A 13,246-nucleotide genomic window follows, 5' to 3' on the forward strand; every position below is an offset into this window, starting at 1 on the left:
CATAATTTTGAAAACTTAGGAAGATAATTTTTTTTCTTTTAATTAAAAATTGCAACACATTATTCATCAACATTCATCCATAAATAGAAAAAAGAATTCACTTCTCAAGAAACCTTATCATTGTTTTTTTTTTTAAAATAAAAACATTTCTATTTGTATTTTTGATACTTTAAATAGATGGAGGAGTTGTCGAAATCCACTCCTAGCTAGATCCCCCCCCCCCCCAAAGAAAAAGAAAAAAAAGAAATCAAACTTCCTTTTTTATTTACGCACATTTTCTCCTTCTTGATTTTCCTCCAAAATTAGGGATTTGATTTACAAAAACTAGAGAGGAGTGGTTAAAATTCAAATTGAATTTCCAATGTTTTAATTTTTTACTGATTTTCTCAATATTTAAGCATGTTGTCTCCTTTCTCAAATTTCCCATAAGCTTAGGGATTTGATTCACAAAAACTGGAGTGGCCAAAATCCACTCCCCAACTAGACCCCCCATTTTTTTTTTTTTTTGAATTTTTTTCTTCTGATTTTCACAATATTAACAAACATTTCCCCCCTTCTCGAATTTTCCCCAAAATGGGAGGTTTGATCCACAAAGAATGAAGATGAAGTGTTGAAATACATGCCCTCGCTTGGATCTAGAAAAACAATTGAAAAAATTGTGTTTTTCCATTTTTTGGATTTTTTATAATTGAAAAAAATTGTGTTTTTCCATTTTTTGGATTTTTTATAATTGAAAAAAATTGTGTTTTTCCATTTTTTGGAATTTTCCACATATTTACACATGCATGCTCATTGGAAACAAGTGACTTTGGAACTTCTATATTGGCAATCTGGGTAATATTTTGGCAACACTTTGAAATATCGAGACATATCGAAATATCACTGATATATTGACAATATTTGGAGAAATGACAACTTTTTGTGGAATCAATATCGTTGACTAGGAGAAACTGATCGTATCGGCATTGATATCGATACTACCATTGATATTCGGAATATGATTCCATAACGTGAGATTCAAATTAGGGTTTTTTGATAATGGGCTTAAGTATGAGATTCAAATGGTTTTGAGCATAAGATTCAACCTTTTCCATTAAAGCCTAATCTTAAATATAAGATTCAAATTTTATATTGTAAAAATTTTGAAATAATAAGTCTACTTTCTTTGATTAAAACATGTTACATCTTTGCAGAAAAGAAAACATCACACAAGATAAACAATAATTAAACATAAAAATTAGTTTTTAGATGGATGCGGATTGTGTGTAGTAGGCACTGCGTGCACCTTGTGTTAAAATGATGTGCTGCCATGAAAAAGTGCCATGCGTGCTTGGCAGATGTGGGAACCACATTAAAAAGGGATAAATCATCATTTTGTGTGGGGTAAACTTTATTTTTTCGCTATGGGTCCCATGCCTACCACTTCACCTGGTGCTTTTTGATTGGCAACATGTCATTGTTGCACATGGTGCATTTTAAAATGAGCCATGTCTAAGTATGTCAGACATTCATACACGGACATTTGCTGACATAAATTGTGAGGGGCCACCCCCCAAAATTCTAGATTTTGGGCAGTTGGGAATTGAAATCCGGGATTTGTAAAAGAGTGGTAGTTGGGAACTTGAAAATCTTGGATTTCAAGTCCAAGGTGTTTCAAAATCTAGGATATTCACCCTTGTTCAATTCCAAGGGAGACCCTTAGCTTGCAACATCACCACCCGGCATAAATACCATCTTCTCCTTTCTTAAGGTATCCACATTCATTCACACTGTTGAATGTTTTCACTTGTATTCACACCATGATGATGGGATGCTACAAAATTAAGCCTATGCAATCATTGTATGTGCCACACCATAGAAAAATATTGACAATCACCCAAAAACAAATATAGGATTTAGTTTCAAATACAAAATTAGTGGGCCCACTTTTGTAGGCCACCAAAAGCTTGGAATTGCATTATTTTTGGGCCAAGGGTATGTTAGAATGGGCTCAGTGCAATGATCGTCTTATATTGCACATGTGTGTCAGGTTTGGAATATTTGAGAGTATTTAATTCATCACATTTATTATCTTGTGAAGAATACCTCAAAATAATTCCAGGAATCCAAGTGTCAAACTGTAGGCTTCCAAGCACAATTTGTGAAACCCAGGATTTTGAAATCCCTGCTACCAAATAGAACTGAAAACCAATTTCATGTTCCCAAACTAGACCTAAAGAAAGTGGAGTGGTTACATAGGTCCAAAGGTGAGTTCTGTCTATTCAGCTACCCTTAAAAAAAATCTGTCTGTTATTCTAAAACAATGCTCTTCTGGCTTGCCAGAGCTTAATTTCATTTTGTCACTTACGCAATTTCCTCTTCCCAAGAGATCATGGAACATCGAAGAAACAACTGGAAAAGAAACAAAGAGCTGCTAGCCTAATGCCAAGGCTAAGTACCTTAGACAACCATTCAATACAGATAGGACACAACTACAACATTCAGAAACATAGAGCAAAAAAAAAAAAAAAAAAAAAAGGTCATATTCAACCCCCATCAGATATCCAAAATGACTCCCTAACGACACCTTCCTTTGCTAGTGAGTTGGCTTGATTGGCATTGAACAACTGATATGAACTAACACTGCACTGTGCATAGATTGACATTGAGATCTTGCACGTCCTCGAGAATGTTTTCTAGGCTCCAGTGCATCCTGCCAGAGCTAATCTAGTTGACGACATTGATGGAATCACCTTTTATAATAATCAGGCTGAGATTGAATGCCACGAAGAAGAGGCGAGTCTTCAGTGAAGGCGGAGTCCCCAAACCCCTTTGAGCCAGAAAATTGAATGATCATCTCCCCTATGCTATTCATTATTAAAGCACCTACACTGGATGGGCCCAAGTTGCCCAAGGAGCAACCATCAAAATTCAATGGGATAACAGAACTTCTATTGAGAGAAAGGGCATTTAATTAAGGGAGGGCCCTCTAGCTAAGACATCGACTATCTCATTAACCTCCCTAACTACATGGGCAAAAGTTGGGTATAGTCTTGGAGCCAGTAGTTGAATTTCATCAAAAGCATAGGAGAGCTTTAATGGCTCAAATTCATACTAACCCAATTTTTATGACATTCGAGGAGTCACCTTCAATGACACGAGGGCCAAATCTTCTTTATGAAGTAACCTTAGCCCTTCTCTTAGAGCTAGGGCTTTTGTCACTAAAATGTCTCCCGATCTGGTGGACCTGGAGAAAGTGAAAATGATGAGGTCTTTATTTTCATGTAATATTCCTCCCAACAAAGCATGGACCTAGCTTTTGTTGGGAGCATTGTTCGAATTATCTATGATATTATCAAAATATTTTCGATATTATCTTTATCTCCAGCTCAGTGATACCAATAACACTCGTAGCGATGCTGATAACACTGGTAGTATCAGAAATTCCAGGTATTAGCAACGTATCGCTAAGTATTGCCAACGCATCAATATTGCTAATGCAATCGCTAATATTTTCAATAGTGTAAATTCCAGGTATCGCTTGTATTGCCAATGCATCGATATCGCCAATGTATCGCCAATATTTTGACTATGTAAATTCTAGGTGACGCTTGTATCACAAGTGTATCGGTGATATTTCACTAATATCACCAACATGCCGATATCATCAAAATTTTGTTTGTTGGAAAAAAAAATTGAAATTTCAAAATTTCGTCACGGGCAGGTGGTTGTATGTAGTGTTCAATTTGTCATTGATAATATTGATAATATCTCGATATTATCGTTATCGCAACATGCGCGATATTGAGACCACAATGTTTCATTTCCCTTCCAGTTGTTGATGATTTCTCGGTGAAATATGTGTTGTTGATATTCTGCAATATCGATGGATGTTTGGATGGTTGGTTGGATTTGATGGTTGGATGGTTAAATAGACTAGATGGGATGGTTTGATTGATTTCTTATGATGGCACACGCTTTTAAGGCCCCATTAAATAGAAACTTGTTATGTATGCATTCTTTTTGCATTTTTTTTTTTTTTTTAATTTCTAAATATGCGAATATGTATTTATTAGCATCTCCTAAAGTTTCATTGAAAATTCCACCATTTTCCCCATGTTTCCTCACATTTCTAGTTATCAGTGATTGTATCGGTGATATCAATATTATTTCCATATCCCTAGACAACAAAACTTGTAGCGATACCGATACTTCGAACATTGGTTGGGAGGAGCTATTGAAATTCAGCTTCCATGCCAACCTTTTGGAGGGCACTTCCAACAAAGCACATTTTTGGGGTGATAAGCTTTCACCAACAAAGACCATGATGCAAGACAATTAACCACCTGCTCTAAAAGCTTGAACTGATAGAGTATGGCAAATTAATCCATTTATATCATAGCCCAGGCCCCAAATCCATGGGCTAGGTCCTCGGCTGAACCCTCCTCGTGGGCCCCAAATCCATGGGTTCTACCCCCTCGTAGGCTCCAAATCCATGGGTTCCGCCTCACACAAGCCACCCACCTCACACGGCTCCCAAATCCATGGGTTCTGCAGGCCACCAACCCTGAGTGTGCCCTTGCATCCCATAGGTTGCCCCACTCGAGCCCGGTGTGAAAATGCTCCCGCATTAATCACCCCCGGTGAGGAGTCTCGGACATGAGACCCCCCGCTCTGATACCAATTTGATATAGGACAATTAACTACTAGCTCTAAAAGCTCGAACTGATAGAGTATGGCGAATTAATCCATTTATCTCATAGCCCAGGCCCCAAATCCATGGGCTAGGTCCTCAGCCGAATCCTCCTCGTGGGCCCCAAATCCATGGGTTCTGCCCCCTCATAGGCCCCAAATCCATGGGTTCTGCCTCACATGAGCCACCCGCCTCACACGGCCCCTAAATCCATGGGTTCTGTGGGCCACCCACCCGGAGTGTGCCCTTGCATCCCACAGGCCACCTCACTCGAGCCCGGTGTGAAAATGCCCCCGCATTAGACCCCACTTGTAAGTTGTAATAGAAGTCTGTGCGAAGAGATACCATGAAATTGGGGTGCGGAGCATTACCCAGTTTATTAGGTTGCCTTTGGTTCAATCTATTAATTAAGTAATTTTCTTGGTACTATTGTGCAAACAACCATAAAGCATTGTGTTTGTGTTGAGCTTTAAAGTTCTCCTGATCTTTTCATTGGGATAGGACTGAATAAAAAATAGAAAGTAAGAGAAAAGTCTTGGGTACTGGTTTCTTGTACTATAGAATATAGACTTCATATGATGTTCGTGCATTGAAGTTATTCTACTGCGGTTTGTAAATATTTTCTTCTCTATGTTGATTTTCTTCAGTTCCTAATTTCATGCAGGGAGAGGAAATTATAGTAGCGATTCCATGGAATGAATGGTGGGAACTTGCACTTAAGGATAGTTCAAACCCCCATATTGCTTTGCTTCCACTACATCCTGACTTGCGTGCAAAGTTTAATGCCACTGCAGCATGGGCCTATGCTCGAAGCATGTCAGGAAAGCCATATGGCTACCATAACATGATATTCAGTTGGATTGATACCATTGCGGACAATTATCCACCACCTCTGGATTCTCACTTGGTATGTATCTTGTCGTATTTGACAAATTTATAGACTAAATAATTACTATCCTAGCATGCAATTTAATACAGTTGAATATTTTGATCATTTATCATTCTGCACATTATTTTTGGTCCTTTAGAAGAGACATTTCATGTTAATATTGTGAGAACTTGTGTGTGGATTTTTATCATTATACATTCAAGTAAACATGGACAAAATTACCAAAATGCCCCCTCGACAGGAGGGAGGGAGGTAGAGTGCGTATTCAATAGAACCTTAAAGATAATATGAGTGTTGCTCCATATACTCATTTAAGTAAACAGGAAAAAAATTCTGAAAATACCCCTAGACATCCAATAAGAAAATAAATTCAAGAAAATCAGGGAAACTTTCTATTCTCCTTTACACCCGCTCTCAACTTGAGTGCTAGAAGAAGCATTGAAAGCTTGGATTGAAGTATATGATGCTGAAGAGCCAAGATTCCCTCTATTAAAGTATTTGACTTGGAGATCTAATAGGCACATAAAAGGATCAGACTGAAAATCTTGCTGATCTCTCCCATCTCCATGTCTAGGTATCCTGGATTATTGTTGATTATGTCTTGCCTACGCAACTTGCAAGCAATTGAATCATATCCACTGCTTAGTCATCTGGCATGCTTCTTTGGAAAGGGGGTGCCCAAGCCACTTTATCACCCTCAAGAGAGAAGCAACTAGAGACCATAGCCCCTGGATCCATGACCATATACACAAGCCTAAAAAACATGGAGCTTAATGTCCTCTCTGAGCACCAAGAATCCTACCATAATTAGATATGTGCTTTGTTGCCCATTATAAACCCAATGCCTTTTGTGAATCCTTCTTCCAACCTACAAATGTTAGTTGAGATCTCCAATCCTTGATATAATGAACTTCTCTTACCATTTTTTAAAATGAGTGCTCGAGATGAGCGACTGAGAAGAGCACTGAATCTCTTGAGCGAGATCTTCATGGTTTCTCATGAGGGGTTTCCAAGGGGACATCGGTTCATAGATTCAAAGCTTCATCAAGAGTCCAGACGTTGGAGAGACCTAGAAGTCAAGCACCTAGGCAAGAAGTAAGCAAGGTATTCCGTATCGGTATCGGTTAGTGTAACAGTGCCCACCAATACCGATACGGATACGGGGGTGTATTGGCGATATGGGGGCGTAACGGCCCGTAACGGTGCAAAATTTTTTTTTTTGTCAAAAAAATGAAAAAATATGGATTAAATCCGGAATATTCTAAGCATTCCAAATATGCATTCATTTATAAATTGGAACATGTTTATGGTGATGTAACGGTCCACTCTTTGGTGAGAAGCTGTATCGGACTGTCTGATGAATTTATGAACCAGACAACCTGGTATTGGCTATAGATATTTTATATTTAATTATCTAACTATATAATATCAATATGAATTAATTAGAATGAATCTAATACCAAAATATCTCATATTTGTAGGTATTGGTATATTTGACTTGTGTACATTTTATTTCAACATACAATATAGGGACTTTTATGTCGAATTATATAATTCATATATCTAACAAATTAATATAATTTTTCCTAATAAATCTTAAGAAAAAAATTGAAATTATATTCAAGTAAATAGTGTTGTCGATTTAGAGCTGATTTGGTGGACCATTTGATGCCCCAAATCAACGTTAAATTCATGCAATCTATTGGTACTTATCTCACTAATGGATTGGTGGATATTTATTGAACAGTGATGAATGAAAAATATCAAATGATCCTATTTCAGAAAAACAAGTGTTTGTAAATTGACGGTGAAAATCATTTAAATAATTTAATTTTGGAATTGTGCCATGGCAGCAATAGTGCCATAATTTAATTTATTAATTTTGAGTTAATGTATGCCTCATGGACAATTTTTACGGCAATGTACATAGGGCCCACCACGATGTATGTATTGTATATCAATGACATCCATCCGTTTTATCAAATCATTTTAAGGCATGGTCAAAAAATGAGGTAGATCCATATCTAAGGTGGACCACTAGTGGGTGAGGCCTTGAAATTGGGGTCCACCTTAATGTATTTGTATATCCGTGTCGTCAATCTATTTTGCCAACTCACTTTAAAGCATGATCTAAAAAAATAGGCAGATTTAAACCTTAGGTGGATCGTTAGTGAGTGACGCCCTGAACATAAGACCCAACTTGAATTCTTGATGCATTTGTTGTATATCCATGCTGTCCATCCTTTTTGCCAACTCATTTCAAGGCATGGTCCAAAAAAGGAGGCAAATACAAATCTTTGGTGGACCACACAGTAGGGATTGAATTCCCACAATTAAAACTATTATTATTATTATTTATTATTATTATTAATTTTTTTAATTTTATTTTTAAGCTTCGACTTTTGTTTTCCTTGATCCAGGTCCATGCAACCTTATCAGTAGTTTCGATGGTAAATAAACATTACAGTGGGCCATAATAAGTTTTTAACAGTGGGCATGCAATCCTACTGCGCGGTCCACTTGAGATCTGGATTTGCATCATTTTAGGGACCATGCCTTGAAATGATCAGGAAAAACTGATGGGTAGCATGGATACATAATACAACACATAAATCAAGGCGGGCCGCATGGACTAAAACAATGCAAGTGCACAGTGGGCATTCAATCCTATTGTGCGGTCCACTTGAGATCTGGATCTGCTTCATTTTAGGGACCATGACTTGAAATGATCAGGAAAGACTAATGGGTGGCATGGATATATAATACAACACAAATCAAGGTGGGCCACATGCACTAAAACAATGCAAGTGAACAGTGGGCATTCAATCCTACTATGCGGTCCAATTGAGATTTGGATCTGCTTCATTTTAGGGACCATACCTTGAAATGATCAGGAAAAACTGATGGGTGGCATGGATATATAATACAATACATAAATCAAGGTGGGCCGCATGCACTAAAACAGTGCAAGTGCACTAAGCGATGTGTGCCGCAGACCACTTAAACAAAAAAATAGCCACACACCCATTCACAGCCACGCACCCATTCATTTTTTTCTAGACCAAGAGAGGGAGAGAGAAATGAGAGGGAAAAGGAAAAAAATGAGAGGGAAAGAAAGGGAAAATGAGAGAGAAGAAGAAAACGAGAGGGAAAGAAAGAGAAAACGAGCAACTCGAGAGGAAGAAGAAGAAGGAGAAAATGAGAGGGGTCGCAGTCACAGTAGTGCGGCAACCGAAGCAGTGCGGCACCCGAAGCCGCAGCCGTAGCCGTAGCCTGAGAAGAAGAAGGAAAGAAAGGAAAGAAAAAGGTACGTTGTTAAATTATTTTATTTTCCCTATTTTATTGAGGCCTGTAATAGTCGTTATGGCCCGTAACGGCCGTTACGGTCACAGAATTGGGGGGGGGGGTGCCCGTTTTGACCCCATATCGCGTAACAGTGTCGGCCGTTACCGTTACGTATCGGCCGATACGTAACCGATACCGAACACCTTAGAAGTAAGAGAGACCATTTTCATCAACACTACCATGAGAGGCTTGATTGCACCAGCTCCAGCATAGAAACGATTGATATTACGAAGCTGAACGAGGGAGCGACGATGTACAAGGAACTATTGCCATAACTTGTCAGTAAGGGGTGATGTAGAGGAAAATAGTGAAGAGAAGATTATGGGACTGTTTTTGGTCTCTGGAGGGGAAGGAGAAGGTCAAGATGGAAATGAAGAGGGATGGGTGCCTGTTTTGGGGGGAGAGGGGTTGTGCGATCTACAAGGGGTGAGAGAGGGGATGGAGTTGTAGAAAGGGAGTGGGTTAAGGTGGAGAAGCATTTTCATCAACACTGCCATGAGAGGCTTGATTGCACCAGCTCCAACATAGAAACGATTGATATTACGAAGCCGGACGAGGGAGCGATGACGTATAAGGAACTATTGCCATAACTTGTCAGTAAGGGGTGACGTAGAGGAAAATAGTGAAGAGAAGATTATGGGACTGGTTTTGGTCTCTGGAGGGGGAAGGAGAAGGTCAAGATGGGAATCAAGAGGGAAGGGTCCTTGTTTTGGGGGGAGAGGGGCTGTGCGACCTACGGGGGGTGAGAGAGGGGATGGAGTTGTAGATAAGGAGTGGGTTAAGGTGGAGAAGCCTCAGAAAGGTGGCTTAAATGCTTGTAACGCCCCGGTTTTTGTAACCCGAGTTTAGTTCTTGGCGGAAGCCTACGAGATGGTATGGGCTAGGACACGGGCCTCACGTATATATATATATATATATATATATATATATATATATATATATATATATATATATATATAGTTAGCTTCAATGGATGAGATTTGATCAAATATAAAGGAAAATCTGCATACGCATTCCAGATATACAAGTGGCTACCCATAGGGCTTATACAAACCAATGTCTTAATGCTAACAAATACAGGAAGGAAACAATTTAACACATGAAGCAAATAAAAAATGTAGCTAGGCTTGAGCTACAAGATCGCACAACTTCTCTTAGGCAGATACAGCCATACATCCCTAATAATTGTACCCTGCTCATCAATTTGAACATGAGTATCATTTAAACCACCCGCACTACCTGTACGGTTATATATTTAAAGAATGAGTGGCCAACTTAGTGTGAATTCCCCTCAAGATTACACATCACCGCATTAGTTAAGTATAATTTAAACAAGAAAACGTATAAAACAATATACAATGCAATCTTATTTAAGTGCATGGATGCGTGAATGCACATCAGCCTGGGGATGCGCATCTAGCTGGCTTTTGGGCAAAACCCACGAGTGGGGCGAAACTCATATGTAACCTCAAAGTGGCTAGTCACCAACGAAAATACGTGAAGTACGTGCTGCTCACACAAATTTAGATGTTCGAACAGTACACTGGTATTTCCAAATAGTCGACCAGGCACCCGATAACACTCACGTGCCATAAAATGCATGATTAGCCCAACCGTTATTATTCTATTTGCAAACAACCATTTTAAGGAAGCTCAAAGGTCACTATGGGGGGCTCGTCACCTAGCATAGGCCGACAGCTTGGGCATAGTGTCGCATACCACCATCATAGCCTATGAGACTCTAACACTAGGATGTTTAATGGTAACCTCCTCAACTAGTGGCCAATCATAGTTCAATGAGTGAAACTTACCATCACAGGGTTATACGAAAATAATCCATTAAGCCACATAGGGCAAATATCAAATCAAATCCATATAGGGCAATATTCCATCAAAGGATGTGATAAAAAGAGATTTATCCACAAAAGCTACATGGGCACAAATGATCCACAAGATGGTAAGTCCACGACAAAATTTCATTTAATCCAACACAAAATAACCACTAGTTCGAGGGTCCATAGTAATCACAATCAATCAAGTTACATCCCAAATTTGGATATACATATATAAGTGTAGTTTTCCACTAATTGATGTGGCAATTCAAGTTTCATAGACAATCCACAAGTATGAGAAGATATTCAAGTGCAACATGTAAGTGTTTCTACAAGTTAAATGTTGAGCATATAATTTGAAGATCTATTCCAATAACAACACAAGTAATCATGAAATAAGGATATCAATTATTTGTCAAGAATTAAAAGGAAAACTATCACTTAAACTAACATGAAAGCGGAAAGCCCAATGGGAAAAATCATCACCCTACGAGTCGAATCGCCTACCAATGTTGTTAGGGAATGCGCGCTCTCAGAGTCAAATCCTACCATAAATTATGAAATTGTATGGTTAGATTTGGGCTCTACATACTATCTATGATTAAGATTATAACCTAGGGTTTGGATTTCTTAAATTTAGAGTTTCATCCTAGAGTTTAGTTCTAGGCACAATGTTAATAATATGGGTAATTACTAAATAATTATTAACATTAACGATGTAATTAATATTAGCTAACATGGTAATAATAATTGTTACGATGGTAATAAATAGTATAATCTTGATTATTAGACCCCTAATCGGGTGATGTGATGGTCCATCTTGCAAATCAATCGGATAGATGACTAGATCTATAGATGAAAAGTGTTCTTGTCGGTTAGATTGATGCATGATTGAGTTTATAGGCTGATATGGACGTCGATTGCATGATTGGCCTTATTCCATGGTTACGATGAGGATTTTTCATGTCGATTTGGGACTAAAATCGAGGGATTGGTTTATTTTTGTATCTAGATCGATCTAAGGTGTTTAGGTATGATATCACATGCCTCAACGGGTAGATCTAGATCGCGAGTTGAATAATCATTGATGGCGTAGTCCTACGTTGGAAGTCAAGGGTAAATCAATGGGTGGATTGATCTCAACCTTTTGCTTGCAGTGTGGGTTGTCACTACCCCAGATCAAACAGTTGACATGGGTGGGTTAATGGATTACCAAGGATGTTATGTAGAGTAGATCTTGAGTGTTCCCAGTCCCACACATATACACTACTAGATTTCTAAGGTAACACCCGAGTATGAAAAAGTACGGGGTGTTACAATGCTGGAGGCGGGTTCTCTAGGCCGTATCCGATGATCCCCATAATCTTCATCAACAAATTTCTGGAGTGGACGGATTACAACTTTGGCTAGATGTTCGGGAGAATCAGAGAGGTGAAGGAGGTGGTTATTACTAGGGAGAAAGGGTCTAGGAGAGTGCGTGGGTTTGCCTTTGTCCGGTACACCAGGGTGGAGGGTGTCTCCTCTGTGATGGCCTATTTACACAGGAAAAACTTTGACGACAAGATGTTGTTTTCCAAAGGGTTTGGTATAGGACAGAGTTCGTTAACCATCAAATATCAAGGGTGGAAAAGAAGGAATTGGGGAAGGGGGGGTAGGAGGGGATGGAGAGTTCTGTCTAAGCCAAGGAGCGGCGTCGTCAAGAAGCTGCGGCAGGGAAAATGTTCAAGGATGTGGTGGGAGGGGGAGTTGCTGGAGAGGTCTTGGGTGGCAGAAAATTGACTAGTGGGGTAGAGTTGGGCTCGGGGAAGGAGGTAAGGTGGTTGTGGATGGGGGGATCTTGACACGGGGTTGGTGGTGTTTGTACACCCAATGGAAGTAGAGAATGCCATGACGAGCCTGAAAGGGAGTCTGGCGGTGGAGGCTTCTATTGGAACTTCCTTAGAAGAGGTGAAGGGGTGGTTACTGGAGAGCAAGGTAGTGAAAGAATGCAATTATTCCCTCCAGCCCTTGTCGTAGTTGGACTTCGGTTGTCTTTTGCTTGTCCGATCCTTGTTCGATGAAGGCCCCGTTAAGCATCCGTATCGATGGGAAGATCATTCGAAGTTCAGTTGGGTCAGAGAATGGCATCCGTTAAGCACCCGTTAAGCATCCATTGGAGCTGTGGTTTCTTGAAGCTTTCAAGATGATCGGATCTTGCATCAGTGTGTTACTGATTGACCTGGTGATTGAGTCAGGGTTGGAGTTTCTAGTGGCTAGAATCTTCATCAAGAGAAAGAGGTCCATTGTAGTTTTGAGCTTAGTTTCGATTGTTTAAGGGGGGATTTGGAAAGGGGGCTATGTTGTTTGATTGGCAGACTTTGTGCAATAGTTGGCTGCAGACGCAATTGCTTGATGACACATGGCAATAGGGAGATGATTCTCTCTCGAGGCGGCAACAGAGGGTGGCTTGTCAGTTAGGCGAGGTGGGGGAGGTGACACATGTCCTTGATGCCAACCTTTCGACAGGGT

General features: G+C 39.5%; 1 protein-coding gene across 1 annotated transcript in view; it reads left to right on the forward strand.

Annotated features, from left to right (window-relative positions):
* Positions 1-13,246, forward strand: part of LOC131258337 (uncharacterized) — a 97,271-nt gene that overhangs the window by 25,807 nt on the left and 58,218 nt on the right. Inside the window, exon 4 of the mRNA XM_058259589.1 lies at positions 5,337-5,579. Coding sequence (XP_058115572.1) covers positions 5,337-5,579 — 243 coding nt within the window. The remainder of the gene's footprint in view (positions 1-5,336; positions 5,580-13,246) is intronic.

This window comes from Magnolia sinica, chromosome 10 (genome assembly GCF_029962835.1).
Source record: "Magnolia sinica isolate HGM2019 chromosome 10, MsV1, whole genome shotgun sequence".
Taxonomy (NCBI): domain Eukaryota; kingdom Viridiplantae; phylum Streptophyta; class Magnoliopsida; order Magnoliales; family Magnoliaceae; genus Magnolia; species Magnolia sinica.